Source organism: Gallinula chloropus, assembly GCF_964237585.1.
Source record: "Gallinula chloropus genome assembly, chromosome: 3".
Taxonomy (NCBI): domain Eukaryota; kingdom Metazoa; phylum Chordata; class Aves; order Gruiformes; family Rallidae; genus Gallinula; species Gallinula chloropus.
Genome location: NC_140087.1, coordinates 27,623,242 through 27,647,314, shown reverse-complemented (window position 1 = coordinate 27,647,314; position 24,073 = coordinate 27,623,242). Strand labels below are relative to the sequence as shown.

The following is a 24,073-nucleotide window of genomic DNA, read 5'->3' as shown; positions in this document are numbered from 1 at the left end:
TAACAACAATGGTAACCAGCCACAATCAAAACCAAAACCAAAATAACAACAGCTCCTAACAGTGCATAAAATTCTATCCTATGGCATCATTCACACATCGCCACATCATCTGCAACCCTGTGACGAGAAGCATGGGTCCTCTGCCTGGAAGTAAAGCAATAACAGAAAAGGAAAACCTTGATTCTTTCTAAACCAGCTGTCTGAGTTTGAAGAGACGTCTCGGTCTCAATAACCCCCACCTCTCTGGTTACTCTGGGAGGTGGAACTGCACTTGTCGGGTAGGCGGTGTCGACCTGAAAGTCTAATGGCGAGGGAACAATACACCACTATAGCCATAGCAAGGACATTGTCCCTACTGCCTGGCTATAGTGCTGTAGAAAGGAAACCTTACCACTCCTGGAGTTGTAGGGCGAAGTTCGGGGGAGGGATCTGGGGTCTTGTCTTCACCAACACCAGCCATTTTCTGCTGCTTGACTGCTTGTTCACCTGACTGTGTGTTTGTGGAAATGCACATGCACAGTTTTCCCCCCCACCTCCCCACAGAAAGTACTGGAAAGGGAAGCTCATGCATGCGTGAATCCAGTGAGTCCAGTAACTCTGCCATGATGGTTGATTTGAAGGCCATAACTGGCAAAGAAGACTCCAGCCAGTTTTGACCAGGCCTAGGAGACCCACCTAAAGCTTAATTTGCTAAGTAATGGGTGCTGGGGTGGGAAAACTGTGGACTCATGTCTCAACATTGCTGAAATATTACATGAAGACGGTTGTAAAGGGTTAAGGAAGACTTGCTAACAGGATGAAGTGCCATAGTGGTGACCTCCCATAAACAATGCCTCGCTTGAAGGACTGTGCCTCACTGATAAAGAAGAAACATCAATTGGGACATAAGTTTGAGTCTAACACTGTATTTTGAGTAAATTGTGCACTCAAGGATGATGTGCTCTGTGAAAATAAAATGATTTCTTTGATGAGTTGCAGTTCCCCCCATCGGTCTAACAAACTCCTTATCTGTTCATCAATTCCTTGCTTGCCTTGTAATTGGTCATAAATTCAGGCAGAGCATTTCATTTTAACTAGCTCAGGCTCCCCGTTGTCCTTGAAGGTATACAAAACCTGCTGAAACCAAACCTGTAGTTTGGATCACAGTGAAGGGATACCTGAGTCTGTGCAAAACAGAAGGTTCCTTGCAGTGACAAAGAGGAGCTATCTGACTTCATCCCCATGACCCTCAATGACCACCACCAAACAGCAGTGAGCAGGCACAGTTGGGAAGAGTTTATGGAAATCATTTCTTGGAACTCATTTTAACACAAAGCGGGACAGGTTATGAATATGTACAGGTGTATGAGGTAACCTCATGATTTTTGAATGAGGATATGATATAAAAGTGCTACAAACTCTGGCCAAAGGTGTGCCTACTTTGTTAGGTCACCTGCTCTTACAAGAATGTATAATAAATTACTGCTTCACTAATGTGTCTACCTCAAGACCTTTCTTTAGGAGCATTGGCATTTCTAACACTACAAATCTGTTGCTACGGATCGTTACAATCCTCAGGATATTTCCATCTTTTGTTTAGTTAAAGTTTTGCCTGAAATTAAATCCAAATATTCTTTATTGGACTTAGCTCTGTCCTCTACTAACAATTACATTCTCTTCAGCAATACACAGTTGATGCAGGTGATTAAACTTGCCATACACAGATGGAAGTGTTTGAACCTATTTAACTTAACGAGGTTATAAAGTTGCAGGCTGATTAATTTTGCCATGTGAATAGAATTGCAGTGCTTTGTTTAATGTAACTGAAAGTAATATCTCTTAAAAGACCCAAAGCACTAAGAAGGGGTTCTGTGATGTACATACAGTTTATCTGGTAGAGCCAGGAACAGGAAAGGAGGTTGACCTGCAAGAACAGCCTCCCATCTTTTCTGGACTTTGAAATAACTTGAATGTAATTTTGAACTTTATTGTTGTTGGTTTTGTACTAGACAGGATTAGGACATCCAATCCAAATAATATTTTAACTTGTAATTGTTATATGAGATCAGTTTTCTAGTTGAGGGGTAAAATAATTTCCTTCTTTTTGCAGATGCTTAAAATAATGAATTACTTTGAACTTTTATCTGTACTAATTGCTTTGTCATTCAGACCTGAATAGAAAATATTTTGTTTCCAGGAAATAACTGTTTACGACCCAGGCAGTGTTTTCTGCCTGAGCCCTGGGGAGGTTGAGGTTAGTTGTATTTGCATATCTATAGTATCAGAAAAAGAAATTATGTAGAATTCAAAGCCGCTTCTCTTCCTGTATGCGAACCAGGAGACTGAGTGTATTTTGCAGATACCAGTCATCTTGCATAGCTTCTTGTACTGAGTCTTTTTTTAATGTTAGAAATACGAATAGCTTCTCTTTAATTGCTCATGGTTGCCAGAGACCTGGCAGAAACTGTTGTAATGCTGGAGCTCTTCTTTAAGTGTGTTTGCTTTCAGCTGTTTTGGGGATGCTCCTCTGTACATACATCAGTCTAATTTTGGTGTCCAAAGGAGGGTAGAGAGCAGCCATCAGTTTATTTTAGGAAAAGATAAATAAATAATAAGAGTCCTATTCATCTCTTAGAAGCAGTTCAATTCCACACATCTTTCTTTGATGGCTGCAGAAAAGGTAAGGGCATCTTTTAAATGTGTTCTGTATGATATTACACAGGGGCATGCGTTTTAACTGATCAGAATGGTGGGTTTTAGTCTGCAAAGATTTCATGGAAAAAAACTGTACAGTTCCCCTAGAACTGTAAAAAGTTTTGTTGATTATTTTTCCTCTTGTTTAAAGTGCTGGAGAAGGATGTTATTAAAATCACAAGACATAGCTTTGGTAAAACATTACCAAAGAAGTTACAAATAATTTGCATGTGTGTATGCAGGGATGTGAAAATTAAACTGTTGCAGCCAGGCAGTATAAAATAGCACCCGTAATTTTCTCAAATAAGAGTAAAACTGTGTGATTTGCCTCTGCAGAACAGAAAATAGCCATAAATTCCAGGAGCTTTTGTGATCATTTCTACTCTAAACCACCTTAGTCTGTGTCCTAGCTCCTCATGTATTACATCCATCTTCTGAGTTAATGAATGAAGTTATCCAATTATCTCGTCAATGAAGGCTGTGGCTTTAGAAGATCAGTTTGTTTATACTTATTTCATTGTCATTATTTTGCTAATGCTTAAGGGCCTGAAAGGAGATAAATAATACATTGCATGCAAAATTGTTTTGATAAAAAAAAATCTTGCTAACTCAGGTGTATCTAAGTTCAAATACTTAAAAAATTAGGTGCCTTTTGCCAACTTAATCTTGTCCTAGGTAGGTCTTTTGATTGATCTTCAGTGACATAACTGTTTCAGCCTGGTAGAAAAGAAAAAAGCCAGGTCTTCTGAGACTGTACTGTGTGCAGAGCATGCTTCCCTCTCCTGAAACACCACGGCATTGGGTATCCCATCTCATCTAAAATGGCTTTGAGATTTCACATGATTTTTTCAAAAAGCATAATTTTAAATAACGCTTGAACAAAATACTTTGTGAGCTTTGTGATGAGAAGGGAGAGGTATCATGGTATGTACGAAAGAGGTTGCTGTTGCTTTTGGTTTTACATAGAAGATGCTTGTCTTTGAGGTTAGGTGATGGTGTGAAGCACTAGCTAGCTGCACTCACTGGGTGAATGTGAAAAGAGGGCCTCTGTGACGGTTTTTAAGACTGTTTTATCTTGTGGAGGAGTCATTACTGAAAATGCCACTTCTTTGTTGCTGCCAAAAAACTAATCTAATGCAAACAGCTTTGGTGTTAGAAATGCACTTCTTTTACAGTGATAGAGAGCTGTTCAGTCCAATTTAAACACCTCTGTGAAATGATTACTAGTTCAAGTCTGTTGTGGGGCACAGGTATTATCCCCCATTTTGGGAGATACAGGACTTTATTCTTAAAGCTACCTCATCGTTAACTTTGATTTTGAGTAATCTTTGTGCAAGAAAAATTGACAGAGCACAAGGACTCTCTGAGCTTAAAATCTTTATGAAAATTTGAATAAACACAAACCATAGGTACGTCCAGGTTGATATTGATAGAGCTTCTGGCTACATGGTGGGTTTTAGCCTATATTCTCTGCAGCATGCAATGTCCTGCCTAGTGGTGAGGCAGTCACAGAGGCTGTCTCCTACATAGGGCAGGTACTACAGGATGTAAGGTCCCTGACGCTTTGCTCTGCTTGTTGTTTGCTGCTAGAGGATTATGTTCATCTCTCCATCCTGGTCCTTGTAGCAGTCTGCTGCTGGCATTAGATTCAGCGCTTATGATTTATCACTGTGAGTAGGATACAAAGTGCAGCAGTAGACTGACTGATTTGGATTATGGTGTTTACTGATCTGGATTATGATGTTTGCAGTCTCACTGATGGGCTGCAGTTGAATTCTGAAGAATCCTGCCCTGGCTAGGGCAGAACCTCAGTCTCCCGGGGGGTACAGCTGCAAGCAAGAGAAAGTGGAAACGAGAGGGCATCCGAGCTATTTATTCTCTCATGCCATTTAAATTTGTGCAAGCTTGAATAACCAAAACCAGAATTTGAAAAAAACAAAAAAAAAAAATATATGCATCTCTAAATAAGAAGGTGTGTGCCCTCAGTATTTTTCACATACTAAGATGTCATCTGAAATCCAGTTTCTAAAATAGGCTTGAAATACAGAAAACTTTGTGCTCTTTGTGAAGATAGGAGGTAGTCCTTTTTAAAAGAATTTGAAGGAGATATCAAATAGCAACAATATCTGCTTAACTTCACATATTGCTCTTTGTTGCTGTTTTATGGTGGCACATTCTTACCAGCTCTGTATGACATTTGTTTTCTTTCATATCACAAGATTGGTTTTAATTGATCTACCTAATAATGACTGTCATGAATTTACTAGCTTTTACTGATGCTTCAGCATAGTTTTTGATGATGTTGTCAATATGCTACCCTGTGGAAATTCTAGGAGTTTACAGAAAGCATAACTTATGCTGTAATGGGTATTTTGGTATCCTGCATATTGCAGGCATCCCCAAGTTTTATTGACTGCCCTTTCAGATTTTATTGACTTAAATGGAGATGAAGGCTCTAAACACACACATCAGTCCTGGGAGGTATGTTGAGGTAAAATATGAAAGCATATGTGGGATGCAGGAGCCTTTGAATATATTGTGCTAAAAATTTGCTCAGGCTTTTTAGATTTGAACTGACTAATTTCCTGTGAAGTTTCAGTTGGGAAGGAAATAAAATACGATTATGTCTATCTCAGTCTCTTTTGTTTCCACAGGAAACCCATCTTTTTTTTTTTTTCTTTGTTAATGCTGCTTCTGTGAAATGCTTTGTCTTTTTGGTGTCTGTTGAAGGGTTTCATAAAAAATACAAAAGAATGGAATGTATGCTGTTTATAAATACAAATTATTACCTCCTGCTGTTTTTTTGGTGGGAAATGACATAACTTAATTGGGGCAAGCTGTATGTAGGGTAACTTCCTGCACCAACAAAAATACGTTGTCACTATATATATGAAGTTTTGTTGGGTTGGTTTGTTTGTTTGTAACTTAAAATTCACAGTATTTTAAAATAACTATCCAGCAATGCAGGCAGTCAGATTCTCAGCTGAGGTCCAGCAGCACCAGTAACTGCTCTGGGAAAGCTTTACCCTCCTGTCTTAGTATTTAATTTGGATTGAGTTTGAAACACTTAAACAGTTTTCATATGCACATCTTCAATATTTGGTGTACCATCAGTGGAACATTTCTTGTGATACCCACTAGACAGTAGCATTAAAAGTTAATGTGTTTGTAAGCTGAATTGGATCAAATAATTTTATTTCTCCACTTCAGTGCAAAGTATATTAAAATTATTTTTTATTTTAGTGGGAGTTTTACAAAGGGGAAGATCATAGAATATTTCCAAAATACAGTTCTGATTCTGATTTAATTTTATGCTTCTCAAATTTGTACATCGGCATCATCAGTTTGGGGTCAAAATTGTTAGTGAACTGAGCTGGAAATAGTAGATAGCTTAACTCTTCTGTGTTTGTGTGCATTAACAAAGGTAATGGCATTATTGGCCATTAAACTCTTTATCTAGACTTAACAGACATAGGTAACTGATAGAATTCAGAGGGGGTGTTTCCCCTTAGGCTTGTTGTGCTTTGTCTTTTCAATAAGTTGGGACCAGAAAGGGGCAAAGAACAGAACTGTGTTAAAACATCTCCTGTATTTGAGTTAGTGCATAAAAAGTCTGAGTGTGGCAAACTGTGGTCCTCACATAGTATTTGTAATGTCTTGGAGAGGTAAGAAGGGATAATAACATGTATTCTTTTTTTTCCCCTAGGCTCAGAAATCCCAAATCTACAAGACCAAATAAAAACAAACATTCCCTCCAGTCCTTTACACCATCTCTTGGTGAATTGTCCCCCCATCTGGTGAGAGCCTTATCTTGGGGGAACCTTGCTGCAAGCTCTCAACTGCTGTCAGGAAAAAAAAATACCAAGAAGGTTTTTTTCCACGTGAAAAAGAAGAGACTGCTGTGACCTTGCTAACTGCTCATATTCCCTGAGTAGCAGAGACTCTTAAATGATGACTTGTGTGAAGACAGACTTGGTTATTTTTCTCTTCAAGGGTATGACACAGTGAACCTTATCACCAATCAGTAAGAGTGCAGGCACTTAGTAAGCACACAGATGATGTTAGACTCTCAAATGTTGTATCTGTCATTCTGGATGTAGTAGAACAATACCACAGGAGTCTACAAAATAAGTGGAGCTTGGCAAAAATGGCCAGTGAGTTTAATCTAAACTTCCTGAAGGAATTGGAAAGAGAAGCTGTTCTGGAAGTCCTGTATCGAGACCAGATGGTGAGAAAAACAGAGGAAGAAAGAATAAGGTATCTGTGGTTCTCTTATTCCTGTATTTCTGTTCCTTTTTTTAACTTCTTAGCTAATGCCTTTTTATTCTTTGGGGAAATGAAGGGATATTCAGAGCCTCTTGGACTTACTGTCACTCTATAGTAAAGATGAGCAAATACTCTTCAGTCCATAATCTACTTGGTTAATTTTACTTCTAGGCTTCATGCAAAGTTCAGTTGCTGCCTGCATTTTTCCTATGAAGGCTTTATGGCATTCTCCTCCTCCTCCTCCTGTATATGCTTTTATAGCTCTGGTAACACAGAACATACACAGATCTTTGGCTGCTTTACTTAACATCTGTTGTGCCAAAATCGGGGTTAAGACTCCATTAGATATCTGCTCATTGTGCTGAATCCATCACCATCCCTTCTTACATACAGCAGGTACTGAGTGCACCACACTGCTGTGGAGGTTGTCACTAGTGGTAGTAGGTGATGTTGGTTAGAAAAAGAATTCTATCTTATTACTTGACACTATGCAATTATCTCACTTGTGAAGGCTAAGGGATAATCAATCCTCCAGCATTTAAGTGGCTTTGTATCAGGGATAGAGAAAATATTTCCTTGCAGCTTGTACCCTGCTTTGTCACATTGAATCCCCAGGCTATTTGTGTTGCTAAGTTAGAAATTTTTAGTCTCTTAAATGTAGAAATTTAAGCTTTGTTTACAGCAAACATTTATGTTAAGTATTACTGAACATATTAAATGATTGTGGAAAGTAAGTAAAGGGTTATAAAGAAAGCCTGAATTGGTTAGAAAATCCCTGACAACTGTTGATGATGTAGCTAACAAAACCACAGATCTTGATTATTGGTACATGTGATGGAAGCAATGTTAATGAAAGGGAGAGCTTTCAGTAATTTAATCTCATGTGATTATTTTTTTTAACTTTCAGATCGTAGAATCACAGAATCATAGGGGTTGGAAGGGACCTTGAGAGATCATCGGGTCCATCCCCCCTGCCCAAGCAGCTCCCTAGCTCATATGGCACAGATAGGCATCCAGATGGGTCTGGAATATCTCCAGAGATGGAGACTCCACCACCTCCCTGGGCAGCCTGTCCCAGGGCTCTGTCACCATCACTGTGAAAAGGTTCTTCCGCGTGTTGGTGCAGAACTTCCTGTGCTCCAACTTGCAGCCGTTGCCCCTTGTCCTGTCTCCACAGAGCACTGAAAAGGGGCTGGCCAATTCCCTCTGCATCCCATGCTTAAAATATTTATAAACACTAATTAGGTCCCCCCCTTAGTCTTCTCTTCTCAAGGCTGAACAGTCCCAGCTCACTCAGCCTTTCCTCATAGGGGAGATGCTCCAGGCCCTTAATCATCTTCGTAGCCCTTCTTTGCATTTGTGATTATTTCTAATTGATAGAATATTAGATTCTTGGATAAATAGGATTAAAAAAAAATAATCAAATGAAAGGGAGTGCCATTTAGTCTCAGTGTTTGTATGTGAATGCATAAACACTTGCATACATAATTTTGGAGCCGTGCCCTGAGTGTGCATGAGTGACGTGACCAGACACCCCCTTATACTAGGCTATTACTCCATCTGTGTGCACAGTTGTTGTATGTACAGTCACAGTGCAAAAATGCTGTGTGTAAACGCCTTCAGACAGCTCAGTTGAGGCCAGACTTGAGGGCTTGTCTCCCACTAGTAACGATGTTAAACAGCCAGGGTATTAGCTTGTGATTTACTTGGGGGTTTGAGGGCATTTCTTTCTTTTTTTTTTTTCACCTGCACGATTAGGAAACTGAAACTGCAGCTGCAGCAACTTCAGTGGAAAGGGGCAAGGAATGCAAGCCATGAATACCAGGAGAAATCCTGTGCTCGCTGTCAGAAATCGCTTGGGTTGTTGATGAACAGAGGCGCAGTCTGCAATGGGTGCAGCCATCGAGTGTGCTCCGAATGCCGTATCTGCCTGAATCCCTGCCTCTGGAAGTGCACTGTTTGTTATGCTCATGGGTAAGAATTTTTACTGGCTTGGGTAAGTGCTGGTTTACACTGGTTATCCAGTAGATGCACGCTGGTTTTGTGTGTGTCTCTTGCTTTAAACCATTAATGGAAAAAAACCCAAACAACCCTCTGGCAGAATGAAAATGTTGGGTGAGGTCCTGGCAACAATGAAATTGATGGAAATTTTGTGTTACATTTCATTTAGCCAGGATTTCCCTTCCTGTATTTAACAAAATGGATCCTCAGGGTAGGCCAGAAGTAGTATGAGAAAGAGAACAGCAAAGCGTAGGGACACTTGATGGTTTCTGAACTGCAGACTGACTCAATACTGAACCAATGCATCATATCAAGTTGCTGAAGATGCTGTGTTTTGATGTAGTATAGCCAATTTCATGACAACTTCCTAATAATTGACTTTTTTTTTACCTCATACGTCAGGAGTGAGGAACCAGTACTGATGAATAACTTGAAGTCGTGTACTGTATAAATTTAAAAAGCATCAATAACGCTATCAGAAATTGTTTAAATGTGGTCAGAAATCAAAATATGTTTACTTTGAATTAGTTGGGGTTTTTTCTTTATGTCACCTTGGTTTTATTTTTCATAATGCAAGAAACAATTCTTTTTCACTATTGATACAATATTTTTTAGCAAAATACTCCATCATAATCCATTCTATATATCAGAATCTTTCTAAACCGAAAGGTTTTGCTGTATTTCCACTTTTGATGAAAAATAATATTATGTAGGTAAAGAAAGACAGTTTTGGAAATGAATCAACGTTCCCTGTACAAAGGGTGAGGATATGAATGAAATTTTATTTTATGCCAACACAAGATTAATTCACTACTTTCTCTTAAAATGAGATCTCAAAGTGAGATTTAACTAATGCCTGGGAAATGTAAGGCAAGGTATTGATCTTAACTAAATGAATTTCTGCTTCTAGTTTGAAGTCATTTTCTATAGCTTAGAAGAGACTATATACTATCACTAAAAATTTGTTCTCGGATTCCTTGGGTTTTGTTGCAATTATGCATAAATTATGCAGATTAGCTCCATATATATTTGCTAGAAAGCAGTTTCTAGATTTGGGTGCATATATTTCCCTATCTGTGCTTCATTCTGTGCATATTAAAAGAAAGGTTAAAAAGTTAACTTTTCATATGCTGCTCTAGATACATCCTCCTCCGCTTCCTCTTCTTTTAAATTGGTTTCCAGTTATGTGGTGGCCACAGTGGAAATCCCCTATAGAGTAGCTCCTTGTTAAGCTACCTTGTACAGGGCTGCATGACCTTAATTATTTTGTAAACTTGTCCAGATATTTAATGGTAAAACCAGGAAAGCAATATTTAAATAAATTAGAAGACGTTTCCCCCCCCCCCCTTTTTTTTTTTTTGGAGGAAATTTACTTTTCTGTCCTGCTAATACAGAGGAATTCTTTAGCTATCATTGAAATTCTCTTTTTAGCAAAGAGATGGCACAATTGATCTTGCTCATTCATGATGCACAGTCCATTAAAATCTGTTAGACTTCTTCCATTGCCTTCAGTGAGCTTTACATCAAGGCTGCAAATCTCAGGAAGTGCAGCAGTGCGGTAAATGCTACTCAGTGCCTTTTGTTTGCCCTCATGGAGTCACTTTTGGTTATAGCTTACCTTTTTCTTTTTAAGGGTAAGGAGTATATTAAGGTATTTCCAGATCTGTTTTCCTCCTGTGAGTGGTCTGATTATCGCATGAGTCTGTGCAGAGCTGGAGATTAAACTCTGGGAAGATAATCATGGGTAGTGGGCAGAATCTAAAGGCAAAGCTGGACACGACACTCAAGGCACTACCAGTGCAGAACCCATGAAGATCTAGTGCAGCCAGAGATTTCAGACATTTATTAGTTAATGTATCTACATACAAAGTAAATAACTATCCTGTCTCAAAATTTATTTTAAGCTAATTTTCAAATTTATGTGTGTTCAGTTATGCACAAGGACCTATGGTTAGGCATGAAAATCCAATCCAAACCAGTAGTTAATGTTTTTATTGTTCTGTATTGGTGCTTATAAGGTGTATTTTAAATGCCTAAAATGCCTTAAAAAAAAGCCACAGAGAGCACAACCAGCATCGTATCTACGGTCTGTCTGTCTTAACATAGAGTAAGGTAAGGTGTGAAATAGCAGGCTCAGGGATTTTGCTGCCTGGCCTTTGGTGGATATCACTGTAGCTCTCATGTTTGGAGATAGTGCTTCCTTAAGGAGGCAAGCCCTACATGAATTTACTATCTGTATATTTTTGACAATTTCAAGTAATTTTGGCAGAGGGAATGGCAACAAAAGGATTAATTTCATAGAAGGAAAATGGACTACTGGGTAGACAAGAAAGTTTCGTAGTGCCTACACTGCGGAAATTTTTGCAGTGGCACTTCAGTGTATAATAAGCATCAGAAAATTCAGAAGGAACAGAGATACTATATATAGCCTAAAAATAAGAATATTATTTAGATGAGAATTCAGAACCTGAAAACCCCAGAGAATCTTCTCCTTAGTTAAAATTCTTTCTGTTTCTCTAATAATGGATGAGTTCAGATTGCAAACTTCATCTAAGTCAGTTGGAGACAACAAAATGCAAGTTTCAGAGCAATGCCTAGAGCAGTAGGTATTGCATTCTTTGGGCAGTTTTACCTAGCAAATAAGGGGGAAATAATGGAGGAGAGGAATCCTTTGTTTGCAGACTTAGTCAATGGAGCGAGCAGTCATGAAGTCCTAGTTTTGTGGTAGGACTAAAAGGATTGTTAAAGGGTTGTCAAACATTTGAAGAAATGCACTTCAGAAGATGTTGATTCAAATGTCTCTTACGTGTTTTTCAGAGATGTGAAAGTAAAGGCTGGTGAATGGTTCTTTGAGGAACGAGCAAAGAAATATCCAGGTGAAGGTAATCGCTGGAACAGACTGTCTTGTGATGGGTAGTCCTCATCTCAGTGAAACATAGAATGTAGCCTGCCACTGTATTTAAGATTTCTTCCCCTTGGTGCGAGATTTGCTAGAAGTTATCCTGCAGTGCATTTGTCTTATGCACTAAATAAAACATGATCACAAGCTAGCAGAATGCATTTTGAATTATTTAAAATTATAATTGATTTTGTATAAATAATAAGAAAGTTGCTGAGTGTATCAGTGTGAATTAATGAGTGTGTAAGGCTTCTAAGAAATGCTGACGTGAAATAAATATAGAAATGTTAAAATATCTGTGTAGGAAGGAAATGATCTTGCATCCATTGTTATCAAAGTTAAAACATTGATTGTTATTGCTGAGAAAGTTCTAAAGCTTAAAGAAATGACAGAATAAAATACTACCTTACCCCCACCCCCCAATGGATATCTATAAATCAACAGAGCACTAAATGCTTGATGATCCTTGTAGAGTATCTTGAGCTGGAAGTGACTTATGATTCTATGCTTACTGCTTCTTTACAGCTGAGCCCTTGCCTTGTGTTCAATCTTTTCAGTGCAATTAAAAATACAAAGCCCTGAAAGAAATTATAGAGGTTGTGGATGGATTACCCTATGGGGAATGTGTTTCTGTAACCAGAGGGCTATTACTCTCCGTTTTCACCTACAGTGACTAAATGAGGCAGAGAGTATTTCCTTCCTCTTTCCCTTGAAGTGCCACTTCAGTTAGGCAACTATCTCGCTTTGTGCCTGACTGTAGCTAAATGCTCCAGTTTCACTTCCAGCATCTGCATCTATCTAGACTTAAGAAAAGCTGGTAAAAAGGGAAACTTTAATAAGAATAAATTTATATGGAAGAATGTAATCAGGCAAATGTGGGCTAATAAGTATTCAAGAAAGGCAGTAGGTAGCATATTAAGAAACTGAGCTACAGGTCATGCTAAAACAATTCACTTAGAACTTGAAAGGTTTCACTGAATTCCATTCTGGCTAACAGAATTACTTATTTTAGAGAAAGTACAGTTGTATTCCATAACCATTGTTAATGACTTTATGTTGTATTCTTTTCATTGAGCCTAAAGCTGCTGTTTTTAATAATCTCTCTCAGTTATTGAAAAATGCTATGTTGTTTTCAGGCACTGAATCTGGTATTGCAAGGTACCACCTGTCCCTCTTCCCAGTAAAATAAATGGGTGCTCACCTTGCATTATCAAAGCTTTGTGGGTGCTTGAAGCATTTTGCTTAGCTGGGCTGTTAGTAATATTGTTGAAGACACAAAATTCTAAGGATATTCAGAATATAAGCCTGCAGGGAGAAAGGTGTTTTGTTTAGTTTCTTTTGATTAGGCCAACTGATACAATTGAAGGAGCTTAAAAGCTGGCAAACTTTGAAACAGTGCAGCTGCCGTGGTTAGGTATCCTTCAAGCCTGGGGAGACAGTGCCCTCTTTTGGTTTGAAAATACAACACAAGTGAAGTATTCACTGTAAAGTAAGTTTAACTGAAGATTTACATGTTACAGTGAAGTTTTGTTGTGTCGCAGAGTAAAAATAACACACACGGTGATGTGACTTTTTAATTTTGTGTAGCTTCTACCTAAAGAATAAAAGTAGTATTTTCATTAAAAGGCATATTGCCTTTACTGACTAAGAAATTTGAAAAACTGAGAAATCATTTAATGTTACAGTAACTGAAGATACCAACTATTCTTTATTAATAACAGAGCATTAAGCCTGGAGTTCTGGTTGAAATTTGTAATGTCAGTAAGTTGGTTATTGTTTCTATTGCCATGAAGGTCTGCTACTTTGTAAACTAATATGTTATAATTAATGACATCTTCAGCAAAGCATGGATCACGTGCTGCGCTCTGTATTAGGAATGATTGGTGATTAAAGCCACTCCAGGTATTGTCAGGTGGGCATTTGGTACAGGCATTTAGCCCTTCTTTCTGTTTGTGCTCACTCAGAGCAAACAGACCTTTTGTAAGTCTTCATTGTTTGTGCCTCATGGAGTGCTTGCTCCTTGGTGTGGCTGCTCACCTGAGGAATGTGGCCTGGTTGCTGTTCCCCCAGGGGGATGCCCTTAGCAAAGGGCTTTGCACGTGTCTGAGCTAGTCATTTGCATGATTGCTCAGATCTCTCCTAGGAAGAGCGAAAAGAATTTGCCTGAGATGTAAGAGGTGAGCACGTGCCTACTCCTGTTCGCGTTTCCAGGCTTTGCTTAGTGCTTGAGTTGGATGGTTGGAGTGTGCTTCAGTGCAGTGGGCCTGTGCAGTGCCTGCTCCTGGGCCTCAGGTGGCTGAGAGCACTTAGCAACCTGGAGGTATGGGCCTGTCTGCGTCCACACGTGATTGTCCTCACACAGCATGTCTGAGGAGCTGGTCTGAACGTGTCACCTGCAAGAGGTGAAGGTGAAATTTCCAAAGTAGAGTTTGTGATACAGGAGAAACGTGCATGTTGCTTGGCACCTCTGCTGATATGTCAGTCGAGGGCTGATTTCACCCCTGACTTACATGTGCAGGACCTTTTGTAAATACAGGCCAGTTCCTGAAAGGCACTGATTTTAAAAAGCATTATACAAGTGTTAGTAACTGCTGTTGTTGCAAAATGACCTTTGGGTGTTTGGTTGGGGTTTTTTTATCTCCTTCACAGGCAGACATGAAACAGTTGGTGCAAAGCTCTTGAAATCTTATCAGAATCTGAGGTAAGACTCATAAAAGGACAAATGGTCCTTGGACACTGAGGGTTTGCCTAGGTGATATATTGTATGCTATAAGCTAGCCAGCAGTTTGTGGGGTTTTTAATTATAAAAACCAAATTTCAGTGCTCTTTGATTACAAATGGTAAAAGCTTAGAAAAATTGCCACTTTTATCTCTCAGCCACCCATAGGAAAGGTCTCAAGTAAAAAAAAGTACTATGTTTAAAGTAAGTTTCTTATTTACTTGAAATGAAGAGCCATACATTTTTTTATATGTGCTTATATTTTTTGCATATGTGTTTACACCATTGGCTTTGAAATTTACATGCTACTTTTAAATGATCAGAGATTAAAGTTATTTTCTAGGTATAATACCAATAGCCTCGTTATTTTCTCAATGAGAGAGACTGTGGATTTGATAGATTTAAAATAAATAATATACAGGAAGGTCTGTATTCAGTAAGATACTTACTAAACTTGAAACAAGTAAAAAGTCTTGTTTATGCTGAATAAATTCTTTGACTTGGGGCCTAAGCATGGCCATACTTAAGTTATTACTAGTGCTATCTAATGAAATAACAGCTGTCTTAAGCTATATTGTATAAAATAGATTCTTTTCCTTAAAAGAAAAAAGGAAGTTTAAGATACAAAGAGAGAGCCTCAGTTTTATGATAATTATCTGGTGAGGTATAGCTGCATAAGACAGAAACTTACAGTCAGGTAGGTATGATCCTAACCAGGGCTTGCTGTTGCCTGGATATGTTAAAAGAGAATCAGAAAGGAAGTTCACCGGCTGCCTTTAGGGTCTGTGATTGTGCCATGATAACAGCATCAGCCAGGTAACAACAGATCTTTATAGAGATGGGGGCTATTTACTACAGATGAAATGGCTGGAATGCTTCAAAGGGGCTCTTACAGCTCTGGGCCCAGCCAAGAAAGGCTCCTTTTAGTATTGTAAATAAAGGTTACTCTTTTCAGAAAACATCTCTGAAACAGAGATGGGGAGTGTTAGACAGGAATTGTGTTTTAGCACTTGGGATGTGTTGTAATACTGCCAACCATATAGAAGTCTAGGAAGCCTGTCCTAAATTAGACCTTCCTGATTGTTTCAAATTAATAATTCTGCCTAGAACAGACCAATATTGAGCAGATAGAATGGTAGTCCTAATTCTTACAAACAGGGAATGAGCCTGTGCCACAACTCTCAGAGATGTGGGATCTCAACCCAGATCTTTAGATTGCAGGAGAGGCAGGTAACAGTGCTATGCATGGATATGGTTTATTTATCCATCTATTAGCATAATGTAATAATTCTTGCACTGTTTATTGTCTCTTATATTTCTAGTAAAATTTCTGTTGTGCCTCCAACTCCACCTCCTTTCACAGATTCCACAGCAGGAAGCAACACAACCGTAAATGTAAGTCTCTGCAAAATACAAGTGTACATCTTAGGGTGTAATTCAGATGAAAAGGTCAACCACAGAAGTGCAGTAAATAGCAGCAGCTCTAGCATCATATTGCTGTATAAATCCTGCCTTCTGTTTCTTTGGGATGTTTTTTTAATGCTGCATTGGAAAGGTCAGAGGCTATCATGAGGGATGCTTGCAATTAGTTTACAGTTTTTGAGGGAAGTATTCTGATGCCCTCTACTTAACATTAGAATACTGCACCTGATTTTTGGTACCTTGCTACAGGAAGGCTGGACTGAGATCCCCTGAGCTCCCCTCCAGCCTGGAGGATTCCATGATCCTAGGATAGTCTATAGCCACTTATAAAGTGATCATTCCATGAGTTTCTTTCATTACTGAGTCAAAACCAGGGAGTTTGGTTGCCTTTGCATTACAGTTTCTCGTGGGCAGAATAGCAGGACGTGGTTCCAAGCTCACCAAAATCACACCAGGTTATGATTTCAGTTCATTTTGGACTGGTTCCTCAGAGCCTGGTTCTGAAGCCCATTGTAATTCTGCAAACATTCTGATATGTGCTTACCTGGAGTTTGATGAAAACTTTGATTCAGAGGCACAGGAGCATCTGTAATAGATGGGACTTACCCACTTGAATATTACATACATTGCAGCAAATCAGTGATTTAATTAGTTGTATTTATGAAATTGCTGTGTGATCTTCCTACAAGGGGTTCCACTTAAACAGCAAAGAGTAAGGAACTGAAAAGATTATTTTCCATCTTCATACAGTTTTCAACCCTGCCAACGTGTGTCCTCAGGTGTGTTTGTCTCCACAAGGGCTGCAGCCTGACCATCTGATTGTTACATGGTCTGTAGAGATGTGATTGTGGAAACTTCAAAACAGCAAATATTTGGTGTTTTCTTACTCTTGGCTTCTCCCATTTGCAGGCACTCAGTCAGTCTAAAAGCTTTAATAAATCTGTGGAAAACTTGTTTTTGTCTCTCACAACACATATAAAAAGTAAGTAGCTTTCACTACTTTGTCATTCTAGAGTACTGTAGTCAAATGTTTCAACTTTTTGGAAAAATTGTTGGTTAAAAGATAGTTATTAAGGAAAAAAAAAAAAGGTTATTGAGTAACAGGTGAAATTACTATTGCCAAGACTGAGCCAGCCTGAAAAATAATACAGTAAGTCTAATTCTCCTTCAGTATTCTTAGACTTTAACAAGGTGATGATACCAACACAGAATCCATTTCTTGCAGAACTGTGAAAAAAGTGTGTAGTTTGAAGTTAACTGGGTGTTCAGTGTATTTGACTCCCATTAGCACAGAGCAGTGACCACTTTCTACTGCAGTGACCTTTGTGTTATCTGACTGACCCTCAACTGACCCTGTCAAAGAATCTATCATGCAATGGAAGTAGAGTTGTTTTTTTTCATTCAGTGTCACTTCTCAAGAGGGCTTCCTTCCTCTTTCTCAGTCTGTCTAGTTGGGTGAGTTTTATTTTTTTCCTTCAGTGAATGTTTCTAAGAGCCAGCCAGTCCTAACAGCACTTCTTTCACTGATTCTTTTGGTTCCTTCTTCAACTGATTCTTTTGGTTCCTTCCACTCACACTGCCAGCTGTTCTTTAGGGTGTATCACCTGTAAGGGCAGCTGCTTTGAGGACAGCCAGCCTTTGCGAAGAACAAATTAAAGGCATCAGTGACCAGAGGAAAACAACTTCTGAACCTTATAAAGATTACAGGGGCTTTCAGATTTGCATGTATTTGAATGAATTGTAGTGTTTTCTTACTGACTTCATCTTGAACAACCCCAAATGTGAGATTAGACCTGAGTAATTTTGGGTTTAGTGACTTTCTGACTTTCTCCCCAACTTTTGTCTTCGCTCTCATTTGGTCTTTCCTCTAGTTTCTTCTACTCATCATAAAGGCTGGCTCTGCTTTAGCTGCACAGATTTACTGTGTCTGTGTGAACAGAAAGCTATGCAGGGACAGGATGGCTAACTCTCCTGAAGTGTAGTGTAGGCTTGCGTAGGGTACTTTGTTACTGGAAATAGCTAGCTGAGGCAGCACAGAACTGGATACAAAGTAACTTCTTCTGCTTTCTGTTAGTTTGGAGCCTGGTCATACCCCACATTTACTGGTAAAGGCTGTCTGGACTGCAGCAAGCTAATTTAATAGCTCTCTGCTATGAAGAGGAAGGTCCGACTTCCCCCACATCTTTCCTTTCTCTGTTTCTGTCCTTATGCTGCTGCTGTTTAACTTGAGATAGCACCGGTGTGTCTGGACCGCTCTGGAAACTGATTTAGCTAATTAACCCAGACAAAACACCTAAGTACTTTTCTGCTGGTTTGGTGAGTTAAATAGGCTCAAGGTAGGGTATATATGCTGGAGCCTGCACAACAGAGGATGCTGGCCCTTGTGGCCAGGAGCACTGTTTGGGGGGGGGGGGGGGGTGGAGGGCGGGGGGAGTGGTGTAAGAAAGTTGTTAGCTCAGTTCAGCTGTATTTGAAACCCCACTCAGGTACTGTCACCTACAGTTAGGGCAGAGCCTTTTAATTTGTGAGAAAATAACAGGCTGTTGGAATCTCTGAACTCAATAATTAGAAAGTATAGGAAGCCTTACAGAGAGAAGGACCTGGGTTTCTTGACTTAAGAAAACAGCTCTTCCAGACAATGTGGCCTCTTAATGAAACCTGGTACTGTGCTGATAAATGCTTTTGGTCACGAGTGTCTAAAGTTAGCATTCTATATCTTATCCAGATACAACAGTCCTGGTTTGCAGAGGTATTTAATACACCCAGCTCTTGTGTGCTGCAGTAAATAAACCTGGAGAACCTTGTTATGCCTCTGATTGTGTCACTGGAGCCAGTGCATGTGTGTGTCTGAGAGCAGCAGGAACAAAGGGTTAGCCCTCTCAGCGCAGTGCCACTGCTGTACAGTCTTCTTTTTACTCTGTTAACCTCCTGTTCCAGCCTGGTTTGGAAACAACAGGAGATTATAATCCAGTGTTTGCCATTTGGTGAATGTAGGAGGAGTTTGTTGTAGGGATCGCCCTTGGCACTGGAGATACTGTCCGTCCTTACTGGCCATTTGGGTAGAGAAGCCAAAGGAGGAATTGATATAAAAACCAAACAGCCATTCTTTTTCTTCACAATAACCTGTTCTGGAACCTGTTCAGCTTTTTATGTGTGACAAGGTTGTGTTTTTGCTTCTACTGCTGGTAAAGCTACTCAGATTGTATCTACTCCATTAGATCTCTCACTCCAGTTTCTCTTATAATCTCTGATTTCTTTGTGTATTTTAAAAACCTGGTTTCATTTACAGTCAGAGATGATTTAATTGAGCCTGCCTATGAACATGTCACATGATGCCTTAATGGTGTACACAGAGTACAGTAAACATCTGAGGACTGATTGCTGCTAAGAACAAAACTAACCCAAAGTGGCTTTAAAAATCACACTTTGCTGTGCTGTTGTTTTTGAATAGCATAATGACATAGTGTCTGCTGTCTGAGGTTCCTCCACAGTGGCTCACACTGAGAGAGAAACATTTCATTTCTTCTGTATGAATTAAACATATGATGGCTATTTCATGTACCACTTATAACTTATTAATTCTTCATGAGAGACTATCTGGGATGTACAGCAGTGTCTGCTGCCAAGCCTGCTGGTTTTCAACTTCAGAAATCACGGGTGGGTGCTGCCCTTCCCTTTAAGTGAAGTTCTGACTGTTCCCTGCAGAATAAGAAGCAAAAAGCTGTGCACTAAATGTCCAAATAGATTGATTTGACAATTAACTAGATATTATTGAAGTGCTAATTCAATAAGTGTGGACATAAGCTTTTCTATGAGTGATGGAAGGGCTACTTACGTTCTTAAAACTTAGATTCTTCAAATTATATGTGGTTTGGGACCAGAGTTTGTAATAACTCTCATCCATATTTTGGCTAAATATCTAAGTATTTTCCAATATGCTCTGCTTTCTAATTTCCATTGTCATGTCACTTTATATTGTTGTTTTATCCTAAACCCAACCAAGCTGCGTTACAAATTAAACTGTATATAGGGACTGTGGTAGCTTACTTCTGCAAAGGAAACAGCATTTGATAGCATACAGTATTTGATAGCATACAGCAATTCCTTCCAGCAGCTATAATGACAGGAAGCAAGGGGTATAATTTCCATTTGAAAGAGCAGAAAGGATTTAGGTAGGCAAAATATAATTATAAAAATGGGACAAGCACTTACCTTCACATCTGTTTCTTGCTCTTCACAGATTAATACTAAAATAGCAAGGTGAAAGTTTGAAGACTACAGAATTATCCTATAAATCTACAGGATTGCTTTGCAATGTTTGTCATAGTGATTTGTCTCTTTGTTTTCACTTCAGAAATCTCTAAGTCCCAGAATGATATGGCTGACAAAGGTCTCCTAACCACAGACTATGGGCAGAATGTGGAAAGAAGGAAGCAAAGGAGGAGCCAGTCTGACACTGCCATCAACATCACAAGCAGGGTATCCATATTATTATACACAGTCTCTAGCTGTAAGGGCTTTTTCAGGAATGGAATATATTTGTAAGAGTAATGGCTTGCAAGGTGGAATCTTATTATTTGAGCAGGGCTGAGCTGGGGTTCACTGATCACGGCCAGGATCCTGATTCTTCGCAAGGTTTTTGAGTCTGCACACTTGATCTCAGCCCAGAGCTGAAATGTTAGACTGAGAATTTACGAATACCCTCATGTAAGGAGGGGGAGGATGGGTTGTTTTTGTCTTGGGTGCTCACAGACTTTCTCCAGGCTGATTGATGTCTGCTCTGTGTGATTGTTGAGCTGCGGGGAGGTGCTCTGTCTCTGGTCCTGCTGCTCTTGCTGCTGAACAGGACCATGCTATGACCATCCAAAACCCATCCTGACGCTTCCTGAGCACTTTTTAATTTGGCAAGGAGAAAATGCTGACTGCTGTCAGTTGTTGGGCAACTTCCCTTTTCCTTTTGCTTTGGTTACAGTCTCTAGCTTTCAGTGTTTTCTTGAGAAGTTTGAGAAAAATCCAGTCATCTGTTTTTCCACAAGTTGCACAGGGCTAAAGATGATGTCACATCTGCCTTAAAGTTACACTGAACATTTTTTGTACATTTTCAGCTCTCAAGTGACTGAACTTTGTCTGTACTCAATTTTCCATGTAGTTGGTACTTACTGAATTGCCTTGTCTGTCTGAATGAGATGGTTGTGGTCTGCTAAATGCCTGAAATAGATGCTGAGAAAAGCTTTTGCTCTGGGCCAAATCTCATGGCAAATATTACTCACAGCTCCCTTGCTGCACACTTTTCACTTTCCTCTGAAGTGTTAAGTGTTGATAAATGAAAGAGACAGGATGTCAGACCTCAGGGACTAGTGGCTTGAACTGGCCCAGAAAGGTCTGTGAGCTCTATGAAATTAGTTTGGGTATCTTTGTATGCAATAATATTGTAAACAAAATGGGCAACAATGCTGACTGACATTATTCCACAGGCAGAGCACTGCTCTTTTAATGCAGAAAAAACCATTGGAGTTGGAGATAATTTTAACTTAAACTGTGCTTCACTGCATGCTGATCACACACATCTTGTCATGTTGAAAAGATGGGTATGGATTCTTTGGCTTGAGAAATGTATTAGTAGCAGATTCTAAATTATTTGTGTGGGTTTTTAATCGCCCATTTAAAGATTTAGAAGTTAATTAATGTCCATCCCTTGCATTACAGATTTTGAACGATAGAGTTCAATGTTGTTTGTGTGTCAGAGCACTATTTCTCTGAGTCAGGGAGGTTTTGCTTCACTCAAACCAGTTAATGATATTTAACCTAGAATTTCAGTTTCTCTAGAATTACTGTTGATCTTTTTTTTCCCTCTCATGAATTTAATCTCTGCCATTTACATTTTTTAATATTGAAGGAAATTTTTACTAGTCTGTCCCTGCACTTATTTGATGGTGTTTTGTGCCTTTACTACTGTGATTTGGAAAAAAAAAAGAAAATCTCTGTCAATGGTACTATTGCAGTATTCTTCAATGTTTTTTCCATTCTTGTTTTCCTTTAATAAGGGTAGCTGTTTACATCCTTACTACAGCAATGACTTAAGTTTAGGGACAGAACCTGCTTTAAACAGGTTAATTACTCAAATTTATAACAAAATATGATGTAGAAATCTCACTTGTGGTGATTTGCACCCCAGAAAACTTTCTTTTTCAGAGGGTGAATTGAAACAGTATTTTTCCTCCCTAAGAAGTTTGCATGTTTTCCTAGGAATGACTGAAATGTAGTAGGTGTAACTGCCATTTTGAACGTGTGGGGTATAAGCCTGGGGCATCACTTCAGTCTCAGGAGCACTCTCTGTTTCTTAAGTAAGTTCTCCAGATTTGTGATAGTTCAGAGCTTGGTTCCTTCAGGTCAAAGTTGAAAGAGGTTATATTTAACTTCAGTAGTAATAGCAAGAACTGCCAGCCAGTGTAAAATCTGCGTGTAGGAAGTTAAATAGGGTTTTATGGGGCCTCTTGCCATCAGAATCCCTTAAGTTCATTAAAGGAACTGCAGTTACCCACTCCCCATGGGGGGAACAGGCAGACATGTGCAAGCTCTGGGAGCTGTCTGTGGTGTATGGGTAGCTGTGGGTTACCCCTCCTGGAACAGTGGGTGCAGGATGCTGCAGATGTTAGAGCTGGGCTAGGTGAGAGTCTTGCTTATGTGTTCTGATACTAAGGTTAGCGCTGGTAGCACAGGTTTTACCTTCTCAATCATTTCTGTTCTGTTTAGCAGAGAGAGAAGTCTTTCTGATCCAAGTAGAAGCTAAAATTCATTGTGTAGTAGGTTTTCATTAGCAAGTGAAAGGGGTGATGTTTCAGGTTTCTATAGAGCAGAAGACAGTTTCTCTGCTGAGAATTATGAAGCTTTGGGTGAGGGGTTTTTTTTTTTGACACTATATTCTGAATGCCTTTTCTGTCTGTTCCTTCCCACAAGGGAACTTAATTCTTACACCTATTCTTAAGGTAGAGCAGTTACTACATATAACAATTTCTGTGAGTTATAGCAACAGCATAACAGTTTGGATTTTGCAGGTCCTGTTTAAGAGGTAATCTCAATATATTATCTCTTCTGTTGTCCTCATTCTTTAGGGGTATCTGCTGATTGTGCAGGAGGGGTTCCCAGGTTTGTTAAACCATTATCTGCTTCTTTTGTGCAAATAAGTCCCCATCCTTTTTGTTGATTCAGCCACACTATCTTCCTTCTAGTCTTCCAGGTAATCCCTGTTATGTAATTTTTTAAAAAGGAAATTATTTTCTTGGATCCTAACCATGTAAAATTTCTTGCCTCACTCTTTTCCTACCCACTGAACTGTGACCATACTTTGAATAGATTGTGTTATCCAGGGTAGTGGCACACCAAAATGAGCCAAAAAGTTATTTTCAGCATATGTCTACTCACATGTATTAGTCTTTTGGCACTTGGTTCTGTTAACTGTAGTTATAGGTAACAGAGGTGGGTGACAGTAAACCTCAAGGAGTTTTGCTAGTATATGTCTTAATTTTCCACAAATTATTAGGGTCCTAATAGGAAAATTGGAAAAGTGAATGGACTTAGTCAAAGCAAAGTCAGGAACACCTCCAAAATGTAAACCTTTTCTATAATCAAAGCTAAGTATGAGGTTTTAAGTCTGATTCTATTTTCAAGTCTCTTTTAACTTAGATTCATTCTTGTATAGGTATACATGGGCATGTGTCATGTGTAATACAAAATACTATTTTTAATTTCCTGAAGGCAAGATATCTTTTTTTTCTTCCAAAATTGCTGTTTTGTTAAAGGTCAATAAGGCCTTTCATTAGTGCATTGCTACTTTTGCTGTGTGATTAGTAGACTGTTGTTGGTAATTGCCATGGTACTGGTCCTTAGATTAGGTAGTGGTATGTTTATTTTAAAAAATTATCAATTTAATAAATGTACTAGCTGTGATGAGAGAGTTGTAAATCAACATTTAAATTAGGTTACTAAATTATCTTTTAAAGTGTACAATCTGTGTGACATTGAGCAAGGTGAATTGTAGCTATTTACTGAATTTTCTCCTGATAGCATTCCTGAAGGAACCCAGACACTTTTCT

The 24,073-nt window shown here is 39.0% G+C and overlaps 1 protein-coding gene across 1 annotated transcript in view; it reads left to right on the top strand.

The window, feature by feature from the left end:
* The first annotated feature begins 6,816 nt into the window (after positions 1–6,816).
* SYTL3 (synaptotagmin like 3) overlaps positions 6,817–24,073 on the top strand; it is a 28,361-nt gene continuing 11,104 nt past the window's right edge. Inside the window, exons 1-7 of the mRNA XM_084261547.1 lie at positions 6,817–6,930; positions 8,698–8,913; positions 11,758–11,822; positions 14,489–14,540; positions 15,881–15,953; positions 16,890–16,962; positions 20,335–20,459. Coding sequence (XP_084117673.1) covers positions 6,821–6,930; positions 8,698–8,913; positions 11,758–11,822; positions 14,489–14,540; positions 15,881–15,953; positions 16,890–16,962; positions 20,335–20,459 — 714 coding nt within the window. The 5' untranslated portion in view covers positions 6,817–6,820. The remainder of the gene's footprint in view (positions 6,931–8,697; positions 8,914–11,757; positions 11,823–14,488; positions 14,541–15,880; positions 15,954–16,889; positions 16,963–20,334; positions 20,460–24,073) is intronic.